Below are 26,335 nucleotides of genomic sequence, written 5' to 3' on the forward strand. Positions count from 1 at the left end.
CTTACTAACCCATACGTGGACTGACTGTTACGACATACTTATACGTAAGTTGATTCACAATACCAGTAGACTTATACACAAGTTGATTTACCTTACAATAACAGCGTATTAATGCATACGTGGACTGGGTGTTACAACATACTTATACGTAAGTTGATTCACAATACCAGTAGACTTATACACAAGTTGATTTACCTTACAATAACAGCGTATTAATGCATACGTGGACTGGGTGTTACAACATACTTATACGTAAGTTGATTCACAATACCAGTAGACTTATACACAAGTTGATTTACCTTACAATAACAGCGTATTAATGCATACGTGGACTGGCTGTTACAACATACTTATACGTAAGTTGACTTGCAATAACTGGGAACCTATGCAATTCTGACTTGTCGGTCTGTTACAACATACTTATACCAAGGTACATAAACTGATCTTCTTTAAAAGCTTACTAACACATGCATGGAGCGTGTGCAACAGCATACTTATACAGAAGTTGATTTACAATAACAACATACTTACGCATATGTGGACTGGCTGTTACAGCACTGCCTAAGATTTGTGTTGTCTGTATTGCAGTATTTGTTTATCTCTGTTGCTATCTTTGAAGTGAACTTTGCTTTGACCTCTACCGTAAACTTTAAGGAAATGTGGATATTATTAGCTAACGTTAATCGAATGAATTACCACTGTCTTAGTTTGTGAAGAAAAATAATTCACGAGAAAGCAATTTATCTGGTCAAGGCCCATTGATATTGTTTAGTAATATTAAAAATAAATAAAAATAAAAATGAAAAAGAATATTTAAAAAATATAAAATACATGTTAGATCACAACTAACAAATCAATTTTTACAATTGCGACATTTAAATAAACTTGCAAAATGCTAATTAATGTAAAATATCATGTATAGTTAAAACACACAAATAATTTACTTATTGTTGTTAATGCCAAACGCAGATAGTGTTGCAGAAAGCAGAAATTCAGAATTTGAAAACACGGGCTTTAGACTTTAGAAAATCTAGCGCACAATAACGGCGAGAGTCTTACATGATCTGCTGTTACTCCTTTGTATTGAATAATTACTCCATAAGTCTGTTCGTCTTCCGTTGCTGCCAAAAGGAACAAAAAATGTGTAAGTAAACGACAAGAAAGAAAATCTGTGAAAAATCACGTCAATTGTAAAGGATACGCAATATTTTTATTAACCAGCAAAATATAACGCAAATCATTACTTAGAAAAAAAAAAGAAAAGTGTATGGGTAACTAGGCTACCCTAATATAACACTCAGACAGACACAGACGCAGAAGACTTTACTTGTGTCACCATTGATAATTAAGATCTTCCCTCCCAATGAAAGACCCTTATGTCACTTTATATCGATACATGTATTTGGTAACTGTAAAATTGAATGTGTATGGTTGGAATCACTAAGGCGGGCACTTACGAGAGTATTATTGAATGTGTATGGTTGGAATCACTAAGGCAGGCACTTATAGACTGTATTATTGAATGTGTATGGTTGGAATCATTAAGGCGGACACTTACGAGGACAGAGGTTAGTGTTACAGGCCTGAGACTCAGACAGTGACCCTGTACAATCCCTCCCCGACCCCTCCCGCGTGGGTTTGTTACAGGCGCGGGTCCTTGTCTGTGTCCCTGACCCACAGGTCTGCGAGCAGGTGCCCCATGCCGACCAATCGGACAAGCCGCCGTCACGATCTGGAAAACAAAATCATTGCAAATGACTTTTGTGTCCATGAAGTTATGTTTTATAATCACAATATATATATATATATATATATATATATATATATATATATATATATATATATATATATATATATATATATAAAGAAAATTTGAAAAATGAAAGACAACACAGAGTAACTTATAAATAACCAATGATATATAAAATACAATGGCTGCATTGACTAGTCTATATTGGTAATTGCTTTGACCAATCGTCTGCCCAGTGAGTGGAGAATACTGACCCACACACACGTTGTTGGGCCCCAGAATGTAACCGTCGGTACAGGAGCACGTGTAGGATCCCACAGTGTTCTGGCAGGCGCTGTGGGTGGAGTGACAGGGGGAACCGGTACACTCGTTAATATCTGCAAAACACCAAACATACACAGGTGTAAGACCTAACAAAACATTCGGGTGGTCATCAATTAACATACACAGGTTTTAACGCGGAAATACATGTATCATGGCAACCCGACTGGTACTCAGGTCTCTGCGACTGATACATTGCGACTTGTACCCTGCGACTCGTACCCTGCGACAAGTACTCTGCGACAGGTACTTTGCGACTGACACTTCATGCTCAGAACGCAAATTATTATTTTTAAAAACCAGAACAGAGTTTAAATGCGCAATTAATTGTTTATCTTCCATAATTTTCATGATCTTCTATCGTTACTTTATACCAAACACCTTTGATTAACCGCATTAATTCTTTAAGATATGAACATACAAGTCCACAAAATCTTTAAAGTACTAAAACAGATACAATTAGAATGATATTCTAATATTTTAAAATTAAAATGCTCTGCACGTTTGCATGTTATTTTTTGTTGTAATAGTTAAGGGTCCTTTTATAAATGTTGTCAGTGACAGCGTTACAAGATTTATTTAAAAAGACAATAAAGTTGTACATCTATAACAAAGTTATAACAAGAAAACTTAATGGGCGTGGCCATTTTGAGACTGTTTTGATCTCCCATTGGGGATAAAACCTCTGTATAATGATATAAGTATATACACAAGTTTAAAAGCTAAAATTTATGGTCTTTAATTTTAATTACTAAAAATTATAGTTTGTAGCTTAACAAATAATTTTGAAATATTAAGGTAGATCTGATGGTGAATGCGTTGACCACACAGCCCCTTATGTCCATGCAGGCCTCAGGATCATAGGGCAATGTTTAGATTAAGTTTAAATTTTACTCCTTTTCAAAAAAGAATATTTGTTATAAAATTACGCTTGGAAATTGTTACTATCAACGTTATATAGAGAAACATTTTAATAGCATGTCATTTGTGATCCCCTCGCGCCAACGAAAGATATCAATATAAGTTTTAGAACTTGTTTATCAATCTTTGTAAAATAAATAAAGTTCAGTTTCAGCATTTAAATGTTTTCAATCAGAAGACAATATTAAAGACGGTGCACAAGTTTTGACTTCAGTCTAAGACTGTCTCACGATCCTTTAGCCTTTCGGGGCCCATGATTGGTCAATAAAACATCTTGTGTCGTTTAAGTGGTTTTGGCGGGAAAACGGCTTTGGCAATCGAGGGTGTCGCTAAAGGTGATGTATACGTATGTATTTTTTTTTTAGATATGTACATTAAGAATGAGCTATGTCAAACCGTACGCTAGCTTAATTTAAGAGGCTGGATAGTCAACAAATTGTCCGTCAGGTCTACCTTAAACTACATGTACCTTAAAAATTGAACATGATATTTTTTAGTCATTTTGTCACTGCTTGATCAACGATTTCATTTTAGTCGAACTACATATGTGGCGACAGCAGTTTGTGATCATACTCGTACCCATAGGCTTCTCTCAAGGAGATAACTATAGTATAAATATGACCAAGGTCATCGAGCCGTCATAAAAATCAATGTCGGGCATATAGCGTGCCGTACACACTACGTATATAAATACGTGTACAGTAAGTACAGTACGGACCTGAAATATCGTACCATACACACTAAATATATAAATCCGTTTACAGTAATTACAGTACGGACCTGAAATATCGTACCGTACACACTAAATATATAAATCCGTTTACAGTAATTACAGTACGGACCTAAAATATCGTACCGTACACACTAAATATATAAATACGTGTACAGTAATTACAGTACGGACCTGAAATATCGTACCGTACACACTAAATATATAAATCCGTTTACAGTAATTACAGTACGGACCTGAAATATCGTACCCTACACACTAAATATATAAATACGTGTACAGTAATTACAGTACGGACCTGAAATATCGTACAATACACACTAATTATATAAATCCGTTTACAGTAATTACAGTATGAACCTGAAATATCGTACCGTACACACTAAATATATAAATCCGTTTACAGTAATTACAGTATGGACCTGAACTATCGTACCGTACATACTAAATATATAAATACGTGTACAGTAATTACAGTACGGACCTGAAATATCGTGCGGTACACACTAAATATATAAATACGTGTACAATAATTACAGTACAAACCTGAGATAGCGTACCGTACACACTAATTATATAAAAACGAGTACAGTAATTACAGCACGTACCTGAACAGGACACTCCATCAGACGACAGTTTGTAGCCCGGATCACAGGAACACGTGTCTGTGCCGTTCAATTTGGCGCACTTTTTTGTTTGGCATGTCGCAGTTTTAGAGTCATCACAATTTGCCTCCACTGAAATACATGTATATTTAACTTTAATGTTTTTCAAAAGCTAGAAATGTGTCCTACATCAGTCTTATCCTGAGCATCATTTATTATGGATTTAGAAAAAGACGATGTTTCGAGGATACGTAAATTTGTAGGCAATGGTTTTACCAACGAAACAACACTTAGGTATCCTTGACTTTATTCACTAATAAAACCACAAAAAGCCCACCAATATGTCTTTTACTTCATCTAACATTTGTGGTTTTTGTACATCTACATACAAACGAAATCCAAATAAAAGGTTCGTGATATTTCTGTTATTTATCGACTTGAGACATATATAAGGGGTTGTTAACGATAATAATTAAATAAAATTAAAAAAAAATATATAGAAAAAAATTGGAAAAGGAGGAGGGGTAATCAGTGGCGTAGCGTCCTTTACGCAAAAACGCAAATGAATACACAAAATTTTGCAAAGCATATATAGGTCTTATGATTTGAGTTTCCTATTGTTTGCACGTAAACAAATCGTATTGAGACTCCACTGAATTATAATCTGCATATTTAGTTTTCAGTTCTCATCGTAAACCATACAATTACTACGATTCCGGAACATACCGTCATTCCATACTTAACATAAAAATTAATTGGAAGTTCGTTTGAATCATAAATTAATATGGACGAGCTATACCTTTGACTTTCATGTTATTGGTTTGAAGAATGATCTACAATAAACTTATCAAAATGAGATGAACAACTTTTAACTCCTTTCAAGTTTAAATATTCATACTAAAATCTGAAAACACATCAAGTTTTGAGTGTGTGTTGTAATTGTATTCTGTCAGTCTATACTTGCATGTAATTTAAAGTCAGCGGTCGGGTGATTAAAATTTTGACAAATTAAAGTCACAATACATTGTGATAAACTTCATCATTTGTCATTTAGGTAAGTATGTTACGGTTTGAATAATAGACCTGTTTCAAATGGCCTATTATCTTTAGTCATATACAGTTGGTTTCCGCTGGGGTATCAGTGTTTCAAATATAATTACACATTCTTTTAAAATTCAACATTTCCCTTACACATACAGTATGTAGAATTGTACCATTTTGAGACAATATCTCATCATCAAAAGCCTGTAAATCTAAAAGCTAAATCCTAAAATCCAAGAGCATCGGGGGTCTTGAAATTTTAAAGAAAATATTCGAAGAGTACCAGGTAAATAATGTTTGTCTCGGAGTTCAGCAAATTTTGTTCATATTTATTGGAATCATAATACTTAAAAAATGTCATATTTTTAAGGCTGTTTTGTCATTCAAATAACATAAAATCCAGGAGCTTCCAGGGGCTTCGCCCCCTGGGCCCCCACCAAGGCTCTGCCCTGGACCCGCTGGGGGCCTCAAGGCGGCCCCAGACCCCCTACCTTTTTTTTAATACAGTAAATTAAAAGGTAGCTACGCCACTGGTAGTGCACGGTCCTGTCCACAAGCACCTGTGTTTCCACGCATGCAATAAAGGCATAAATTGTATTTTTATTGAATACCACTGTGAGCAGACGACATTCACATACCTGTGCAGGTTCTTTGATCGGCTTCCAGTCTGTATCCAAGTTGACAGGAACAATCGTACCCGCCATTTTTATTTACGCAAGTATGTTCACATTCATGGCTGGATGTTGAACATTCATCAACATCTGAAATATTCAAAATCCAATTGATGAAGTGCCGACCTTACCGATATCTGCTTTTAGTTTACTTAATTATTCTTAAAAATATTTTTCATCTCATTGATCCTCTAATTCTTTTAACGTTCTCTCTCTTACCACCTCTGTCTGTCTCTCGTTCTCTCTGTTCTTTGTTGTCTGTCTGTCTGTCTGTCTGTCTGTCTGTCTGTCAGTCTGTCTCTCTCTCTCTCTCTCTCTCTCTCTCTCTCTCTCTCTCTCTCTCTCTCTCTCTCTCCCCTTACCGTTACAGGTTCGATCGTCTGAGGCCAGGGTGTAGCCCTCCAGACACCCACAGGTGAAGGAGCCCTCGGTGTTCGTACAGTTCCGCCTCTCCTGTCGACTATCACAGTTATGTGTGTTCTCTGAGCACTCGTCAACATCTATTGGACAACAGGCAAAATGAGAGAAATCCTTATGATATTGGACACAATATTCAAACTCAGATAGAACAGTTGTTAATAATTCCATTGCAAGCAATGGTTGGTTTGATGTTTGTATACAATTCCTTGCCACGGCTCATTTGCTAGTATCTTTCAGCAAAATAAAAAAAGAAATAAACCATTTATATATGGCCAAATATTCAGACTCAATGATAATTGTTGCCTCGTTGCAATCCTTGTATGATTATTCACTTACTGAATTCACTCCCAATAATCTTCCTGCCAGAAAGGTAGATTTTATCGCATTATAGTTCAAGTTATGTAAAGACAAAACATATACAAGGGCTAAACAAGGAAATTACGTAAACAAAAAACGCTGTCTTGTCAAATATTTTTTCATTTAAGGTATCCGATCCATAATAGGACTTTATTTTTCCAACCCTAAATATCAATCATGTATTTAATACTTTGATATAATTTAAAAAGAATTTTAGAGTAGAAAAGATTTACCGAGATCGAGAAATTTTCAAAAATATTATTTACTAAGCAGTTATTGATTAATTAAGACTGCATTATGGTCTATGGGAACAAACACGTTTTTTTAAAATAAGAGAATTAATACTAGGAATATCAATAAATGCTTGGTGGAAAGATGTATTTTATCATTAGGAATACAAAAACAAATGAAGATAAATTTTATACCGCATAGATTTTTCTAGAATTAATTTTTATAGAATAAAAGCAAAGGGAGGCAACTCTTCAAGAAAAGGATAAGTTCATTGATTAGGACACATTCCACTGTTACCATGGTTACATATCGATACTTAAATATGAAAATTGTATCCAAGTATTCTAGGTATTAAGTCCATACATATCTGTTATGATCCCAGATGCATTGGATATGGGGCTATTATAAATCGAATACCGTAAGTAATATATAACGCACTGAATTATAATACATTATTCAATTTGTAAAGTTTCGTTCTATTTGATGAAATTGTTGTTTTGATATGCGATTTTTAAAGGTTTTAGCGTTCTTCTACCACTACAGAGCTCGGTAAAGCCTAAAATATGACGCCGACTCAAAGATTCACCGCGAGTTTATGAAAAATACCCTGTCTATGCTAAGTTTTAAACACTAAGTCTTTTGTGCCTTCCCCACAATATATAACAATATTTTACCACTTGACATCTTATTTGCTCACAATAGTTCGAGAGGCAAAAGTGTGCTCTTCCATGTTTGAATTCCATTTTCTTTACCGTATACAAATATACACCTCTCCGTTTACAGATGACGGACCAATGTAGAATCTTTGGAAAATATATCTACTGATAATCTAGTATCAGGCAGTTTGATGTCAAAAACAAAGTTTTTACCACCTCAAAAACTTCTTAAACTGAAGCACGGACTTGCGACTAACGTATGTTACATATTTTGGCATCATTGGGCATTTTCACAGTCTGTTTCGGCGTTTTTCAGAGTTGAACCCTTACTGTTATGACCTCATCAGAGTAAAACAGACTAATAGACGTACAGATAGGTACATATAGACGGACGGACGGACAGACATTCTTACCTAGGCAGGTTCTACCGTCCCCCGTATAACCGGCTTTACATGCACATTTGTAAGCCCCGGGGGTGTTAGTACACGTTCCTAGCGCGGAATTGCAATCGTTGGAACCATCACACTCATTATTATCTGAAAATAAAGTGATAAATGCTTACATAAATTCAAACCACTTTGAATTTCAACAGCAGTTTTATAAGAAGAAAGTCTGATTTTAGACAGTTACCTTCCAACGTACGACATTGAACATTAAAATATTCATCGGCCATTACAAAAGAAGACCACTGTCCCAGTTTTTTTAATGTGAAAAATATCGAACTTTTATAAAAAGGACATAATTACTAATAGGTTACAATTTTGATAAGTAGAAAATCTGAGAAAACGCTATCCTTAAATGAAAACATCTTTTGATGTAAAACAGGAATATAAATGGTCTGTTTGTAGCTTATAACACACCCAACATCATAAATCAAGGATTCCATGGAAACTCAAGATATCACTGATTGTTTGCATTTTGGATGTGTGTAGTACTTATATTAACATGCCCCTCATCCTAACCCAATAAGAAGAATACTAATGGTTTACCTTGACAGGTATCGCCGACCTTAGTGTACCCACTGACACAGTTACAGTCAAAGCCCTGGTCCCGATTGACACACAGGGAGTTAGAGGGACAGTTAGCGGTCCCCAGCGTACACTCGTCTGCATCTACAAATTCAAAAATGAAAAAAATAACATATTTGTCAGCATCTCAAATATCAACAATTTAAACTCATATTTAGAATTTCAAGGATATAATTTTTGGACTTATTTGTTAGTAACTCAAACACAAATGTAAAAAAGAATCTCAAACATTAGTCAGTATTTCAAATTTCAACGATAAAGAATTAATTACTGGTCAGCATCAGGAATTCAATATTTTAAAAATATATATTTTATTTTTGGACATACATGTATTTGTAAGCATCTCAAACGTCAACAGAAAGAAATGAAATATTTGTCAGCATCTGGAGTTTTAAATTTTTTTCTTTTATACATATATAACAATATATTTGTCAGCGTCTCAAATTTTAAGGATATATATCTCATTCGTCAGCGTTTAAAATTTCGACACAAACATACTTCACCTGCATATCTTGATAAAAGTTTTACGGACCGTTTTAAAACGATTGAATATGAATCTTAGTTGGTCATGACGATATAATGCAATGCACGTCTTTTTTTATATTTTTTTTTATGAAAAAATGGTCCCTAAATCTATCTCGACTCATCACTTCTAAAAATGCTATTGGCTTTCGTTTTTACCAAAACAATGCTTGTTTTATCATAGAAAAATTGCTTGCTTTAAAAAAAACCCACTTTATATTGTCCTAAACCTAATGAAATATATAGTTATCCATTTGTACCATGTTTTTTTTTTCAAAATCCTCAGTTTTATGAACCAATCAAAAGGCAGACTTTTGACATCTTGTCTTTGTTATGCTATCCTCCATAAATCATCCTTTAAGCATTCATTGATTCATAGACTCTGTTTTAATCCGTTTAAACATTACAGTCATATGTATTACAGTGCCATTAAAACATTTTTCTTTTCCTCCGTGAATATTTCTCATAACTATGATATAAACATTTCGAAACCTTATTTGATGCAACATTTCTGTACAATATCAAAACCCCATATCTTTTCAAAAATTCATTTAACAAAACAAACCATCTACATGTATTTTAGACAATGCCTTTAACAACATATACCTATTTGATATAAAAAAAACTTAGTAAGTTTTTTTCAAAATGAATCGTTTAACAAATCATCCCATCTTTTGTGTACTTTGGACTTTGTGCTGGGATATTATCGCTATGACAACCACTCACCCACACAGACGATGTCCTGGGATTTAACGTACTGGCTGCTGACACAGTTACAGACATAGGACCCCACTGTATTACTACACGACACATTGTTAGCAGCCAGACAGCGGTGTAGTGCGTCACTGCTGCATTCATCAATGTCTGGAAGAGAAAACGTCAGATATATACATTCTCTCTTCAACATATACTTCTTTACTGGTTCTGCCTCAGGTAACTAAATGGTTTGCTAATTATTACATCAAAAACGGTTCTTTTTTGGTTATTTCATAAGATAACATATGGCCACCCAAAGATTACTAATATCTGATAACTGATTCAGCACCACCCATAGACTACTTGTATCTGAATGACTGATTCAGCACCACCTAAAACTACTAGTATCTAATGACTGATTCAGCACCACCCAAAGACAACTAATATCTGAATAACTGATTCAGCACCACCCATAGACTATTTGAATCTAAATGACTGATTCAGCACCACCCAAAAACTACTAGTATCTAACTGACCAATTAAGCACCACCCAAAGAATACTAGTTTCTGAACGACTGATTCAGCACAACCCAAAGAGTACTAGTATCTGAATGACTGATTCAGCACCACCTAAAGACCACAGGAATTTAAATGACTGATTCAGCACCACTCATAATCTAATAGTATCTGAATGACTGATTCAGCACCACCCAAAGACTACTAGTATCTGAATGACTGATTCAGCACCACCCATAGACTAATTGTATCTAAATGACTGATTCAGCACCACCCAAAAACTACTAGTAACTAAATGACCAATTAAGCACCACCCAAAGAATACTAGTATCTGAACGACTGATTCAGCACAACCCAAGGAGTACCAGTAACTGAATGACTGATTCAGCACCACCTAAAGACCACAAGAATTTAAATGACTGATTCAGCACCACCCATAATCTACTAGTATCTGAATGACTGATTCAGCACCACCCAAAGACTACTAGTATCTGAATGACTGATTCAGCACCACCCAATGACTACTAGTATCTGAATCACTGATTCAGCACCACCCAAAGACTACTAGTATCTGAATGACTGATTCAGCACCACCCATAGACTATTTGTATCTAAATGACTGATTCAGCACCACCCAAAAACTACTAGTATCTAAATGACCAATTCAGCACCACCCAAAGAATACTAGTATCTGAACGGCTGATTCAGCACAACCAAAAGAGTACTAGTATCTGAATGACTGATTCAGCACCACCTAAAGACTACAAGTATTTAAATGACTGATTCAGCACCACCCAAAATCTACTAGTATCTGAATGACTGATTCAGCACCACCTAAAGAATACTAGTATCTGAATGACTGATTCAGCACCACCCAAAGACTACTAGTATCTAAATGACTGATTCGGCACCACCCAAAGACTACTAGTATCTGAATGACTGATTCAGCACCACCCAAAGACTTTAAGTGTCTGTGTTGTTGGTTCTATGTAATTACTTACCCACACAATTTTTTTTAGTTCCATCAAGTTCATACCCTGCAGGACAAGAACAAGTATCCACTTCGCCTATCTTACCACAGGTGTGACTGCAGCCATGGTTGCTGGCACACTGAAATTTGGCTGCAAGTAAAGCATTCAGGTTTACACGTCAACCAATAAAAAAATATAGATGGGTTATATACAGTACAGGAAGGTCATAAGCCCATCAGTGCCCCCGATAACTATGTGGCGTTCACCAGATCAGTGCCCCTGTTGATTATGTGGCATTCGCCAGATTTTTGTGTCCCTGATTATTATGTGGCAGTCACCATATTATAGTTCCCCTGATGATAATGTGGCGGTCACCAGATTATAGAGCCCCTAATGATTATGTGGCAGTCACCATCTTGTAGTTCCCCTGATGATAATGTGGCGGTCGATATTATAGTGCCCCTAATGATTATGTGGCAGTCACCATATTGTAGTTCCCCTGATGATAATGTGGCGGTCGACAGATTATAGTGCCCCTAATGTTTATGTGGCGTCACCATAATATAGTGCCCCTGATGATAATGTGGCGGTCGCCAGATTATAGTGCCCCTAATGTTTATGTGGCGTCAACATATTATAGTTCCCCTGATGTTTATGTGGCGTCACCATATTATAGTTCCCCTGATGATTATGTGGCGGTCGCCAGATTATAGTGCCCCTAATGATTATATGGTGGTAACCAGATCATAGTTCCCCTGATGATTCTGTGGCGGTCACCAGATTATAGAGCCCCTGAAGATAATATGCTGGTCGCAAGATGATTTTGTGAAGGCCAGCAGATGATATGTTTTTCTCATTGGCACAAATCCAATGGGCTTCCATGACCATCAGTTGTTAGACAACAAAGTTTACAATATTTCAGACATCAAATTTCACTGCTATCATAATATTATATCAAACTTACATTCACATGTTTTACCGTCCCCCTTTAATTCGAAATTTGTTGGACAGGAACAAGTGTATCCGCCAATTGTATTTTCGCAGTGATTGTTGTCATAGCAACCATTTGCAGCCGATTCTGAGCATTCGTTAATATCTGTTGACAAATAATTATACTTTAAGAGCTCAATGCAAGTACGTTTTCATTACAAAATATGTTTACTTTGTTTCGTCCAGGTTGGAACACAACAATTACTTTATATATATATATATATATATATATATATATATATATATATATATATATATATATATATATATATAACATCTTTGAAACATCTTTGCAAATGCTTATTTCGCCATAAGTATTCTAACCTGCACAAAGGCCTTTTAATGCAAGTTCCCCCGTTTGAAATCTATCAGATAGTTAGTAGTAAGTCCACATCCACTGTGTCTCCTCTACTGTCTGTCTACTTGTCTTTCCGTCTGTTTTCTTGTATGTTAGTCTGTCTGTCTTTCTGTCCGTTTGTTAATCAGTCTGTCAGTTTGTAGGTTAGTACGTCTGCCAGGATTTTTCTTTTTTGACTCACCGTTACATCGTCTCCCGTCAGCGTTCAGTGTGTAGCCCCTGAAGCAAGAGCACGTGTAGCTACCGATATTGTTGATGCACGTCTGTTCACACTGATTGGTGCTTCCAGATGCACACTCATTCTTATCTGCAACACATACACCCAGTCCATGATCGTAAATACCAAATTTTTATATATATCATTACTAACATATTTCATAAAATTTTAATTCCCACTTATTGCGCTTATCAATAGAATAAATTATACCTGAAAAATACTTCTCCATATACAATAAGCTAATAGATATAAACGCAATGTATTATAAGGAGCAAAAGTTTTGCTTGGATATTCACCAAATTCAAAGCCAAGGAAAGCGCTTTAGAGTGATAAGATTGGTTTTTGGTAGAAATATATTATTTTATATTAAAAAAGGCTTCCGTTTTTAAACGACCTTATTTAGTACAAAATTTGTAAGAAATCTTTTAATCATTTTTTGGGCCGAATATGAAATTTGATTTTAAATCGATTCACGCATTCACGAGATTTTGGGCTACAAAGTCCTGAAGCGAGAGTCCGCATAGCTCAGTTGTTAGAGTGGCGGGTTCAGTCTCCGAGTTCCAAATATTTCCTATTTCTTAGTTGGGATAAGATTTATGATTTTATATTAGAAATCATAGATTTTACTTATTTCTATTTTAATTTTATCAAAAATCACAATAATACCGACTTTTTAAAGTATAATCTAGGTATAATTATATATCTATTGAAATTTTAATAGAGGGTTCAAAGGAATTTGATGAAGCGTTAAGAAATGATAGAAAAGAACAACTATCCCTATTGTCTACTTCATGGTGCACTCAAACGGAAGACCTTTAATTGCTTGCAACGAGCGTCTAGTTATTATTAGTATTATATTTCGTACCTGCACATGTATACCCATCGCCAGTAAATCCACTGTTACAACTGCACGTGTAAGATCCGGCGGTGTTTGTACAACGTCCGTGCTCTTTGTCACAGCTGTGGGTGGCCGCGGACGCACACTCGTCGATATCTAAAAACAAAAGAGAACGAAAGTATATTTATATACTGTTAATTCAGTATAAGAAAAGAATAAAAATAAGATTAAAAACTAGAAAACTGACCAGTCAGGAAGGGCCCCGCTATGACAATTAATATAGAGAAGTGAAAAAAACTTTGAATTCCATCCTCTTTATATTAACAATGATGAAAAATAAATGCCCGGCAGAAGATGTAAAGAACTGGAATATATAGGATCTCGTGATTTGTAGTTGGATATGATTTTCATCCAACAATTAAAGTGTTTTTTTCTTGAGCCTTAGTGAGGGGATAAAACACACAAGTTGGATAAAAATCATATTATACTACAAATCATGAGATTCTATTTATCCCATATTTTATACACCGCAATCAATGTTTACACTGTTTATAAAACTCTACATTATTTTTACTTCATTATGCCTAGGCAAAACAAAGAATTGATACCAATGCAATGATACCTAGGCTTTGCCTCTATTCAATAAAACTATTATAAATCATTGTGTACGGTATTTTAACCAAAAAAAATATGAATATTATATTTCAAATCCATATTTCAAAGAATGTACACAATACTATCCAATGAGTCATATCCACGGGATAAAGTGGGTTAACATGGGATGAAATAAAATTTGTTAAAAAAACAAAGAATTGATACCAATGCAATGATACCTAGGCTTTGCCTCTATTCAATAAAACTATCATAAATCATTGTGTACGGTATTTTAACCAAAAAAAATATGAATATTATATTTCAAATCCATATTTCAAAGAATGTACACAATACTACACATCATTCAAAATTGACCTTAACTTCAAAACAAAGTTCATTTGCAGACACAGGCAGTGCAGTAATTAATCTCAATGTGACAGATAAAGATAAAGCTTAGGATTTTCTTCCTGTGGAAGGTTAATTAATCCCAAAGGACAAATATTGCACAGCCTTCCATGTATACAATGGTAACATTCTCAGCAGTTATCTCCTCTCTTTGCCCATTCATTCTCAGCAGTTATCTCTCTTTGCCCATTCTTCTTATGCATAGTTAGGAATCTACCCCACCACCCCAGCTCCAAACCAGAAGACATAGAGAACCAAACTTAGCATCAAAATATGTATTTCTGCCTACTGAACTACCATACCAAATTTGAACTTGATTGGGCAACCATAAAAAAAGTTATTAGAAAAAAACAGGAAATTTGTGGACGGAAGAGTGACAGACGGACGGACGGACAGAAGGACGGACGGACAGAGTGATTACTATAGGGCACCCGCAAATCCTTGCGGGGCCCTAATTAGAATAAGAATAAAAAAGAAAAGAAGTTGGTTTAAAGTAAGAATACCGTACATTCCCACAACAATATACTATATGCAATGTCTTCAAGAAAATTTAACATGCAGATTAGCAATTAGAATAACTATTACCTTTTTTTATTTGCAAAGACTATAGTTGCTGTTGACTACTGAAAAATAGCTTTTGTGATAAAAAGTCTACATTTAATATCTTAAAAAGAATTATATAATATCGTTAGACAATAAGGGGCTCTAAAATATAAATATCCTGCAAAGTTTATAGCGCGCAAATAAAGTTTATTTTAGAGTTGTACTAGGATCTTTGCTTGGGTTTTGACTTTAATCCATGGTGTACATTATTACAGGAATCTTTGGTTTACAATTTTTCTAGAATGTTCAGGTTACAGTATTAGTAAAATGTTAAGTTTACAATATTGCAGTAATCTTTGCTTTACACATTGCAAGAATCTATCTAAAATATATGGTTTACAGTATTACAGGAATCTTTGGTTTACAATTTTTCTAGAATGTTCAGGTTACAGTATTAGTAAAATGTTGAGTTTACAATATTGCAGTAATCTTTGCTTTACACATTGCAAGAATCTATCTAAAATATATGGTTTACAGTATTACAGGAATCTTTGGTTTACAATTTTTCTAGAATGTTCAGGTTACAGTATTAGTAAAATGTTAAGTTTACAATATTGCAGTAATCTTTGCTTTACACATTGCAAGAATCTATCTAAAATATATGGTTTACAGTATTACAGGAATCTTTGGTTTACAATCTTTCTAGAATGTTCAGGTTACAGTATTAGTAAAATGCTAAGTTTACAATATTGCAGTTATCTTTGATGTACAATATATCTAAAATCTATGGTTTACAGTATTAGAGGAATCTTTGGTTTTCTATATTACATGAATTTTAGTGAATAATTTTACATGAATCTTTGGTTTACAGTATAACTGAAATCTTTGGTTTACAACAATACGTGAATCTTTGGATTACAGTATAACAGAAATCTTTGATTAACAGCATTATAGGAATCTAAGGTTTACAATATAACCGGGACCTTTGGTTTACAATATTACAGAGATCTTAGGTTTACAGTATAACTGACATCTTAGGCTTACAACAATACAGAAATCTTTGGATTTAGTATAACAGGGATCTTTGTTTACAGGACAACAGGGATCTTTGGTTTCCAGTGTTATAGGAATCTTTGGTATCACTGTTACAGGAATCTTTGTTTCCAATATTTCTAAAATCTATGGTTTACATTTTTAGAGGAATCTTTGGTTTACAGTATTACAGGAATTTCCAGTTATAATTATACAGATATATTTAGATTATAGCACTACTGTAATCTTGTAGTTACAGTATTATCTTTGGTGTACTGTATTACTGGAATGTAATGGGTGCGTTCACAGTATACCTGCAATCAATGTTTACCTGTGCAGCTGTTGCCATCACTCCCTTTAGTGTACCCCACGGGACAAGAACATGTGAAGCTGCCATCATTATTCTGACACGTGGCAGGTGCCACACAGGTGTCTGTATTTAATGTGCATTCATCTTTGTCTAAAAAAGGCATCAAATAAAATTAAATTGAAATCAACATTAACCCAGTTTGGTAAAACCTATTTCAAAATGAATTGAGAGAGTTTTAATGAATATATTGGCTGACAATTTCTATTTTATTGTTAAATGATATATTAATCAGGGGGGGTCATACTTTTATGTTTTCAATCAAAACAATATAATAATCTGACATTTCTGTCTTACCTGCACAGATAAAATCGCTGAGTTTGTTAAATCCGGTCTTACAGTCACATCGGAACGCCCCAGGAGTGTTAACACACGTGCTGCTAGAGTCTACACAAGTGTCCACGTTAGTAGCACACTCATCAATGTCTACAATAAAAAAAGAAATATGCAAATTATAAGCAAAATTTGACACATTCACCTGTTGTGCGCAGTGTTTAAAACAATCTATGAACCAATTCAAATGCCTTTTTACTAGCATGATTTGAACAAGAAATAGTTAATATACATGTATCACATGATACAACGGAATTGATAATCATGATCACAAGTTATATCAACTAAGCCCACCTATACAGTATTTTGAGGCGTTTAAGGCGTAACCAGACGGACAACCACAATACACCTGACCATTAGACACTGCGCATGACGCAGTTTCACTTCCGCCATCGCAAGTATTCTTCTCCTCGGTTGAGCATTCATTTTCCGCTGTAAAAATACATATAATTGCTTTTCAAAATTGACTAATTTCAGCATCTAAGTAAAGAATAAAAAAATTTTTTCATCTGTAAATATAAGATATTGCATGCTGGCAATTAATCCATTTCTGGATTTTAAAAATAAAAGTATTTCGAGCTGTAAATCGTAAGGAACTGCGTACTGTAAATTAACTGACTACAGTAACTTAGTAAGATGAGATTATCTGGTTCTTTCTGTTGATTGGTCACACTTACGTAGGCAGCTGACAAGGTCTGTTGTGTTCAATTTGTATCCAGTATTGCAAGCACATGTATACGTTCCGATCCCGTCCACGCATCTCTGGGCACAGTTGTTGGTACCAGCGCACTCATTTATTTCTGTGATACAGAAAAGGTTACTTTTATGCAACTATAATGATATACCCCATAACACGTCATGAGCCCCCTTTGATGCAATGAATTATACAAATATCTTTACCCTGAAAATGTCTTTTATGGGGATTCAAAATTCATTAAAACAACCAGAACCCCCCCCCCCCCCCCCCGAAATTATGACACACATTTTGCATTTAATAAACAAACTTAAGCCTGAATCAACATCGTTTGATTTCTTAATTAAGCTTACCCTCACACGTGTTTGATTGCGTATTTTTGCTGTAACCATAGTTACAAACACAATCATAACTTCCGACCGAGTTTTGGCAGCGAGAATTGGCTGGACATGGATTAGAGGAGTTGGTACATTCGTCAACATCTGCAAATTAACAACAGACAGTCAGTTAGGACCAATATACTGTGGAATCATTAGATTTCGTGGTGGCTCAATTTTCGTGGAATTCGTGGGTACCTCTCTTCCACGAATTAACATCCCCCACGAATTAATAAATTAGAGCTATAATGTCATATTCCTCTTGTATGTATACGAAAATTCACGAAATTACGTCCCTACTGCATTCGGATTGGTTAAGCTTTGTTTGATATATATTTCATGGTCTCTGTCAGATACCCACCTGTACAGGTGTAAGTGGTCTCCCGTTGGTAGCCGGTCTTGCAGGGACAAGAGTATCCCCCCACGCTGTTCAGACAGGTGGTCGTGACGTCATTACACTTGTCTGCGTTAGTTGTACACTCGTCTTTATCTGTAATTAGTCGACAAGAACCGTTGAAATCGTAGAATGTATAGCATGTCAGTTAGTCAGTGTAAGTTTACATTTGATGTATCTAAACATCACATGGTCATCTTTTTCTTTGTAACATTTTAAATACTTTGAGTTTGCAATGTGATGTTACATTAATTACACTAAGGTAGAGATCCCGCTATCAAGCGTTTTAAGAGCGTATACAACAGTTAATTTTGGTTCTGTATTTACCCCTGGTACTGTATTTACCCGTGGTTCTGTATATACCCCTGGTACTGTATTTACCCGTGGTTCTGTATTTACCCGTGGTACTGTATTACCCGTGGTTCTGTATATACCCCTGGTTCTGTATTTACCCATGGTTCTGTATTTACCCCTGGTACTGTATTTACCCGTGGTTCTGTATTTACCTGCTGTTCTGTATTTTAAATAACCCCTGGTTCTGTATTTACCCGTGGTTCTGTATTTACCTGTGGTTCTGTATTTACCCGTGGTTCTGTATTTACCCCTGGTTCTGTATTTACCCGTGGTTCTGTATTTACCCCTGGTTCTGTATTTACCCCTGGTTCTGCATTTACCCGTGGTTCTGTGTTTACCCATGGTTCTGTATTTACCCGTGGTTCTGTATTCATCTTTGATTCTGTTTTACCAGCAGTTCTATTTTACCTTGTAGTTTTGTATTTACCTGTGCACGTTTTGCCGTCCGCCCCCAGCACGTATCCCTCGGCACAAGAACAAGTAAATCCGAATTCTATGTTGGTGCAGTTATGAGAACATGGAGGGGGAGAGTTCTTAACACACTCGTCCTTGTCTTTAAAGAGAAAGTAAGTAAACTTAAAGATCATAGAATTGTAGCATACTGGACAGCTACTGGTAACTAACCAGACGGGTTGATTTGCGATTTACTGGACTTGGATTAACAAAAGATGACGTTATATAAATGATTTGAATAACAAGAAGGTCAGCTCAGAGTACATGTAAGGTCATTTTCTAAATTGGTTAGAATAATGCAGGGTAAACAACTTTACTGGGATGGAGAGAGATGCTTCCTTCTTTTGTTGTTACAGTACCGATCAGACCCAACCTAACAGAAAGTAAACCCCAACTAAACCCTGGGTTTACTTTCTGGGTTGACTTCGGACTTTCTAGAGTGGACCCAGAGTAAACCCAAAGTAAACCCCGAGTGGACCCAAATTTTCGAAAAGTTAACCTAGAGTAAACTCCAAGTAAACCCCAAAAATAAACGCGGGGTTTAGTTGGGGTTTAGTCTGGTGTTAAGTTGGTTATGAACTGTACTGTAGGTGTCAACTTTTGATTCTTTATTCAACATACCAGTAAATAATATAACTTTTTTCATTAATTACCTGTACAGGAGATCCCATCCCCCTCTAAATGAGTCGGACACGATCCGCACTTGAAGCCCGCGGGGGTGGTGCTGAGATCACGTGCCAGGACGTCCGTGCAGTCCACCCCGGGCCAGCACGGGTTGTCGGCGCACCCATCCTCGTCCCTCTCACAAAATGGCCCAGTATATCCGGTCACACAGACGCAGGGGACCAGCAGGAACTGGTCACTGCTACTCACACTGAAGTCACAGCCCCCGCCGTTCTACAAAGATATATTAAACAATGAAACACTCATCACCTACAACGACTGAAATACAACTCAACTAAAGAGTGCATGGTTAAGGTGCGGTAATACTAGAAATGTTACTTGAATACATGATACAGGTACAAGTCACATCGCCTTACAAAATATAACAGAGTGCTTGTCAATAAGTAGTTTTCTAAAACATAGGCCTTGATTTAAATATTAGTTATAATAGTGAAGTAAATCATTAAATCTACTCACCTGGCATTTACAATATTCAATCTTGGGCGTCCATAGAGACTGCGCCTTCCCGTCTGACACAGTGACCTGGATCTTGGCCGTCTCAAGGTCAGCGATGTTTGTCCATGTTAAATTGTGAGTGTCGTTGGTGACAAGGAGACCGGAAGGGGCGTCATCGTTTATCAGGAAGAAGATGATGTCCCCGGCGTTTTTGTCGGTAGCCGTTAGATGTAGTGAGTATGTCGCCCCAACCGACACCTCTATAGTCACATTCCCATTGGCGATTTCCGGTGGGTAGTTCGCTGAAATTTAAAAAATTCTTAATATCATATCTTACAAATATTAGGGTTAGGGTTAGGGTTAATTCAGGACATTTGCAAACCCCAGAATTCCGGTAAATCAACGTCTTGATTATGACCTGATAAAACTTTAAATGTTAAATCATTTTAATGAACAAAATAGAAAAACAGTACCATTTGAATACCCTCATTTCAATTGTAGCATACAGGATGTATTACTATAAATTGTAATATCGGGTACATTCCTCAGGAGAAACAAATTACAATATATTGAACTATGTAAAGGCATCTACTGTACTCTATGCTTTTCTTTTTGAAAGTCTCAACTCATACGTAAACTATAGAATTTTCCAAAATTTTGTAAAATCAATTGAGAGAATCTGCTTACATATAGTCTTATTTTATATTTTGTTGATGTTATTTCTGTTTGTTGTAATTGATGTAAAACTGATATATTGAATAAATCTATAAAGAATTAAATTATGTTGAGTTTGAACTCATTTGAAATAGCTTTCATCTTTACTTCTTTATTTTTTGTAAACCCCCTGTCACATACTCAATTGTTTTCTATTTGAAATCCTGAAGTTATCCGTCTTTGGTTTTGTCTTTTATGTGTACAGTACAGCTCACGAGTATCCCGACACCCACCGTGGAAAAAACACGGTGAAAAACGGTCTGTGTCACACCGTGTACACGGTGTGACACCGTGTATGTATATTGGAAAATTCAAGAAAAAGCACCGTGTCGCACCGTGGCCGCCCGAGTAACTCCGTGGCCACAGTGTCACTCCGTGGATATCGTTACCTGAGACCATGATAAAAATAGCGTATGTTTACAAATACAAAAATTATGGCTAAACAAGGGTTGAAATATAAAAAACCTTTTCAAATTAAAAAAAAATGTCGATTTAAGGTACGCGGACCCAGAAAATTGTCGGGGCTTTTAACGTGAAGTTAATTTTTTGTGATCTGAAAACTCGACGTAAATGTGTACCTTTTAATTCATTTTTTTCTTAAATAAATTCAAATAAATTTACCAAACATATTTATCAATCAATTGATATATTATCAAAACTCAAATCAATTTTATTCATGTTTTTTTTTTCTTAACAGATGTGATGTAACTGACGATCCGATCAAAATGTCGGGAGCTTACCGTCTTATTTTCTGTTATCTGAAAACACCCGAAAATAGAACACCTTTTGATTTATCAATTAATTTACAGTTTAACTTTAAACACCCCCCCCCCCCCAAAAAAAAAAAGAGAAATGAAAACATTTCAGATCATGTTTTTTTTTAAATACATAATACCGGTGACTCGAATATACTCAGCTATTTATGTAGCAATAAATTTTTAAAAAATCACTCTTAAATGATAAATTATAGATAAATACATGAACAAACTCTTGGCAAATTAAATTCAAACATTGAAATAAAAAAACAAATACACGCGTTTCATAAAATAACTTTCAACTTTATTTTCCGTATAGCTGGTAATAGCGTCGTGATTTAACATGAACAAAAAATCACTCGTACGATACACGTGTACGGAAGCTGATCAGAGACACAGCATTGTCTTTCATCTTGGGTTCTATACACAACAGGTGTTATTGTCTTTCTTTGTTTTTAGCAATCATTGTATTTTACAATTAACTCTGTATACTTGGACGCTTAAACAGGTGTACACGGGATGCCGTTATTCACACCTTTCCACGGACACCTGTTAGGTAACTCATCACAACCGGTCGTGTGTATAGTCTGAATATATCTTAATTCTACTTTGTTAGTTTCATGGTTTTTCTTAATCTCTAAAAAACAAAAGAACTGTCTGTAGATATGTACACAAACAACTGCATGTACATGTACATGATTGTAAGACTATCGGCGCGTGGATCCGTGGGACAATTCAGCAAGTCTACATGCGGGAATTTCACAAAGTATTAACCTGCGATAAAAAATCATTTACCGGGTACATTGATGTACGAAAAAAAACCTGATTAAATGAAACTGTTAAATAGATGAATGAGATAATGCCTTTTTGCAAGTATTTAGAACAAACACAGCCATATTTAGTTTATTTTCAATGTAATATGTGTGATGTGAAATAGCGTCGAAATTTTCACCGATAAATCTTTATTACACCGTGTACTGTACAAACTTTTTGCCATTATGTTGAAATCGTTATTGAAACCATGAGCCTAAAATAAATGAATTAAATTCATACAAATAAAACTCTAATAATTCAAAATTGTTTTCACACAGTGACATACACTCAGAGAGAGAGAGAGAGAGAGAGAGAGAGAGAGAGAGAGAGTTTATTAAACAACGCAGTATTTCAACACTCGTACATGCAGTATAAGAATAAAGAATCAAAACAATTCAAACACTAATTACTTCATTGTTAAACATTTTTCTATTCTTCGGACTTGAAGAACAATACAACGACATTATTTCCTTATCATGGAAGGAGCACGTGGTGTAGCTCGTGGGCTGATTTGATTGAAAGGAGTAGCACGTGGACTCTGACTGCATGAATTCTATCACAATGTGCAATTTAGGGAAAAGGGGGTTCAATATAAATGGAAACTATTAAAACTATCATATTTAAGTGAATTACAACTTAAATGTACTTAAAGTTAAGCCTAACCCATATTCTCTCTCTCTCTCTCTCTCTCTCTCTCTCTCTCTCTCTCTCTCTCTCTCTCTCTCTCTCTCTCTTATGACGATTATTAAACAACCAAACAGTAATTATTGCAATAGTTTCTTGGAACACAAATGATGTCTAAATAAAAGTGGCTTGATATAGATGAAATAAAAAATTATCTAGTACCGATCCACTGATTCTACACGCTATGAATATGTACCGGTATTACATGTACAAGTACATCACACATAGGTATAATAGAAAGAAAATTTGAAAATGAACTAAATACATGTATAAAGCTGTATAATTATATTATTTTGAGAAAGTACAATTGTTTTCAACAGCCCTTTAGATTTGATATCGTTAAATTGAGTATAAGCGAGAAAAGATCACCGTTACGATTCTACGCGCTATTGAAACTGCCAAACTACTACAATCACTACTACGTTTACAAATGGACTGAAACATAAACTTATTGAACTGTATATTTCAATTTTAAAAAGGAGAAGAAATTGTTAGTGTTTTGAATGATCACGCTTTTAAATATGTGGGCGATTTTTTTGTTCTTTATATCAAAAGAAATCAACCGTAACAATCGCATAGATCTAAATTATTGCTTGCCTGAAGATTTTATTTATTTATTTTAAATTTCTTGGTTTTTTTCTTTAATTCTCTAACGTAAATAAATAATTATTTTTTTTTTATAGGTTTTATTCTTAAATCCTCCATTTTTCACAGGTAAATACCGCGTGTTACACCGTGTAACTGTCCATGTAGCATCGCGTTGCACCGTGTCGCACCGTATTTTTTCTTGTTTCGAGGCCGTAACAGAGAACAATAGATCAAAGGTACCGACACTTCCACGCTCAGCGTGGACTTTTAAACACGGTGGCCGGTGTTTTTGTCGGGATACTCGTGAGCTGTACTGTATGTCAATAAATTAGAAACTAACATGGCTGCCTCCATTGTATTCAACATGGTGTCAGAATAAATCTACAAAATTCGCCCATCATTAGAGGCCATCGGCAGAAAAATACAATCTTAAAAATTGTTAACATACCGCTGCCACCTTTTAAAGACGAAAAATGGAAGGAATAGCAGGAGCTAGCCCGAAGATGGACTGGAATGCACCCGACCTAGTTACACAGTGGAAGTCATTCAAACAACATTGCCAGTTTTGGTTTGCAGGCCCCCTTATAAAAGCATCGGAAGCCCAGAAATGCAACTACGTGATGATCTGGATAGGAGACAAAGGTAGGGACATTTACTCTACATGGGATCTCTCGGAGGAAGATAGCAAGAAACTAGACGTACTGTATACGAACTTTGAGAAACACGTCAAACCCAAATCAAACAAAATCTATTCCCAATAAAAGTTTCTAAGCAGGGTTCAAAAAGATTCGGACACTTTTGAGGAGTATTTGACAGAACTTAAGTTATTAGTGAAAGACTGTGAATACAAAGATGCGGATGACATGATAAGAGACGCCATTGTGTTTGGAACTAAAGACCACAAAGTCAGGGCTAAGTGTATCGACGAGGGTTCAGATTTGACACTTGAGAAGGCAATTAATTTTGCAAGAACTCAGGAAATATCAAAGGCACAGTTGAAAACAATGAATGGTGAAGATAATTCAATAAATGCTGTAGCTACCAAGCAAACACAAACCCCTTCTCAGTATGCTCACGGAAACTCTGGAAAATTCAACAGGGGAACATCTGAAAAATCAAAATATCCATGCCGAAACTGTGGTGGCGTACACGAACCGAGACAATGTCCTGCCTATGGAAAACTCTGCACAAAATGTAACAACAAGCATCACTTTCCCTCAGTATGTTTGTCATCAACTACATACAAGGAATTCAAGCCTATGAAACCGAAGCCACATAAACTCCACACACTCCACGTGGATGACAACACCAACTCTGAAAGTGAATCAGAACTATTTATCGATACCATAGAAGAAGTAAACTCTCTGACTATGGATGAATGGAAAGAGACAATCCTTGTGAACAATGTACCTGTAAAATTTCAGTTGGACACAGGTGCTAAGTGCAATGTTATGTCTTTGGCAACATTGAAAGCCACATGCAGTGAACCTAAAATCCGGAGAAAAGATGTCCCACTCAAGTCATATTCTGGACATCTCATTAAACCTATGGGCATCACCTCCCTTACATGCCGCCACAGAGATCAAGACTTTCAGGTTGACTTTTATATAGTCAGAGAGGATGTACAAGCTATTCTTGGAGCAAAAACTTGTCAAGAAATGAAGATGGTGCAACGCATTTACAGCTTGACTCCTAGTGCATTACCGGAAGACATAGTAAATAGCAACATGTATGAAAATTTGTTCAAAGGCCTTGGATGCTTGCCTGGCATGCACACTATAGGTGTAGACAAAACAGTCCCGACCAGTAGTACATCCACCAAGAAAGATACCTATTGCAATCAAGGACAAAGTCAAGACAGAGTTGGATCGAATGACCGAGATGGGAGTTATTGTGAAACAGGAAGAACCTTAACTCGATGGTCACAGTCATTAAACCGAATGGCAAAATTAGAATTTGTATTGACCCAAGAGACTTAAATAAAGCAATTTGTCGTGAACACTATCCTCTTAAAACAGTGGAGGAAGTTATTTCACAGATGCCAAATGCCAAAATATTCACCAAACTGGATGCCACTAGTGGATTCTGGCAACTTAGACTGGATGAGAAAAGCTCAAAATTATGCACGTTTAACACTCCATTTGGACGCTTTAGATTTACACGCTTACCTTTCGGCATCAAATCGGCTCCAGAAGTGTTCCAGAAAGTGATCTCGCAAATGGTCTTCGATGTCGAGGGAGCAGAAGCCATTATTGATGACATCCTGGTGTGGGGATC

At 35.7% G+C, this 26,335-nt stretch overlaps 1 protein-coding gene across 4 annotated transcripts in view; it reads right to left on the reverse strand.

Annotated features, from left to right (window-relative positions):
- LOC105323822 (mucin-4) overlaps window positions 1-26,335 on the reverse strand; it is a 69,834-nt gene that overhangs the window by 6,610 nt on the left and 36,889 nt on the right. For all 4 annotated transcript variants that reach the window (XM_066082999.1, XM_066082998.1, XM_066082997.1 and 1 more), the window contains 23 exons: window positions 20,526-20,806; window positions 20,039-20,282; window positions 19,360-19,485; window positions 18,546-18,674; window positions 18,161-18,289; window positions 17,791-17,913; window positions 17,408-17,545; window positions 17,078-17,206; window positions 16,745-16,873; window positions 13,867-13,995; window positions 12,966-13,091; window positions 12,401-12,532; window positions 11,467-11,586; window positions 9,980-10,117; window positions 8,693-8,815; window positions 8,117-8,239; window positions 6,402-6,539; window positions 6,007-6,129; window positions 4,331-4,459; window positions 2,005-2,127; window positions 1,559-1,732; window positions 1,060-1,121; window positions 532-647 (listed from right to left, as the gene is read on the reverse strand). In XM_066082999.1, coding sequence (XP_065939071.1) covers window positions 532-647; window positions 1,060-1,121; window positions 1,559-1,732; window positions 2,005-2,127; window positions 4,331-4,459; window positions 6,007-6,129; window positions 6,402-6,539; window positions 8,117-8,239; window positions 8,693-8,815; window positions 9,980-10,117; window positions 11,467-11,586; window positions 12,401-12,532; window positions 12,966-13,091; window positions 13,867-13,995; window positions 16,745-16,873; window positions 17,078-17,206; window positions 17,408-17,545; window positions 17,791-17,913; window positions 18,161-18,289; window positions 18,546-18,674; window positions 19,360-19,485; window positions 20,039-20,282; window positions 20,526-20,806 — 3,184 coding nt within the window. The remainder of the gene's footprint in view (window positions 1-531; window positions 648-1,059; window positions 1,122-1,558; window positions 1,733-2,004; window positions 2,128-4,330; window positions 4,460-6,006; window positions 6,130-6,401; window positions 6,540-8,116; window positions 8,240-8,692; window positions 8,816-9,979; window positions 10,118-11,466; window positions 11,587-12,400; window positions 12,533-12,965; window positions 13,092-13,866; window positions 13,996-16,744; window positions 16,874-17,077; window positions 17,207-17,407; window positions 17,546-17,790; window positions 17,914-18,160; window positions 18,290-18,545; window positions 18,675-19,359; window positions 19,486-20,038; window positions 20,283-20,525; window positions 20,807-26,335) is intronic.

Source organism: Magallana gigas, chromosome 4, assembly GCF_963853765.1.
Source record: "Magallana gigas chromosome 4, xbMagGiga1.1, whole genome shotgun sequence".
Lineage (NCBI taxonomy): Eukaryota > Metazoa > Mollusca > Bivalvia > Ostreida > Ostreidae > Magallana > Magallana gigas.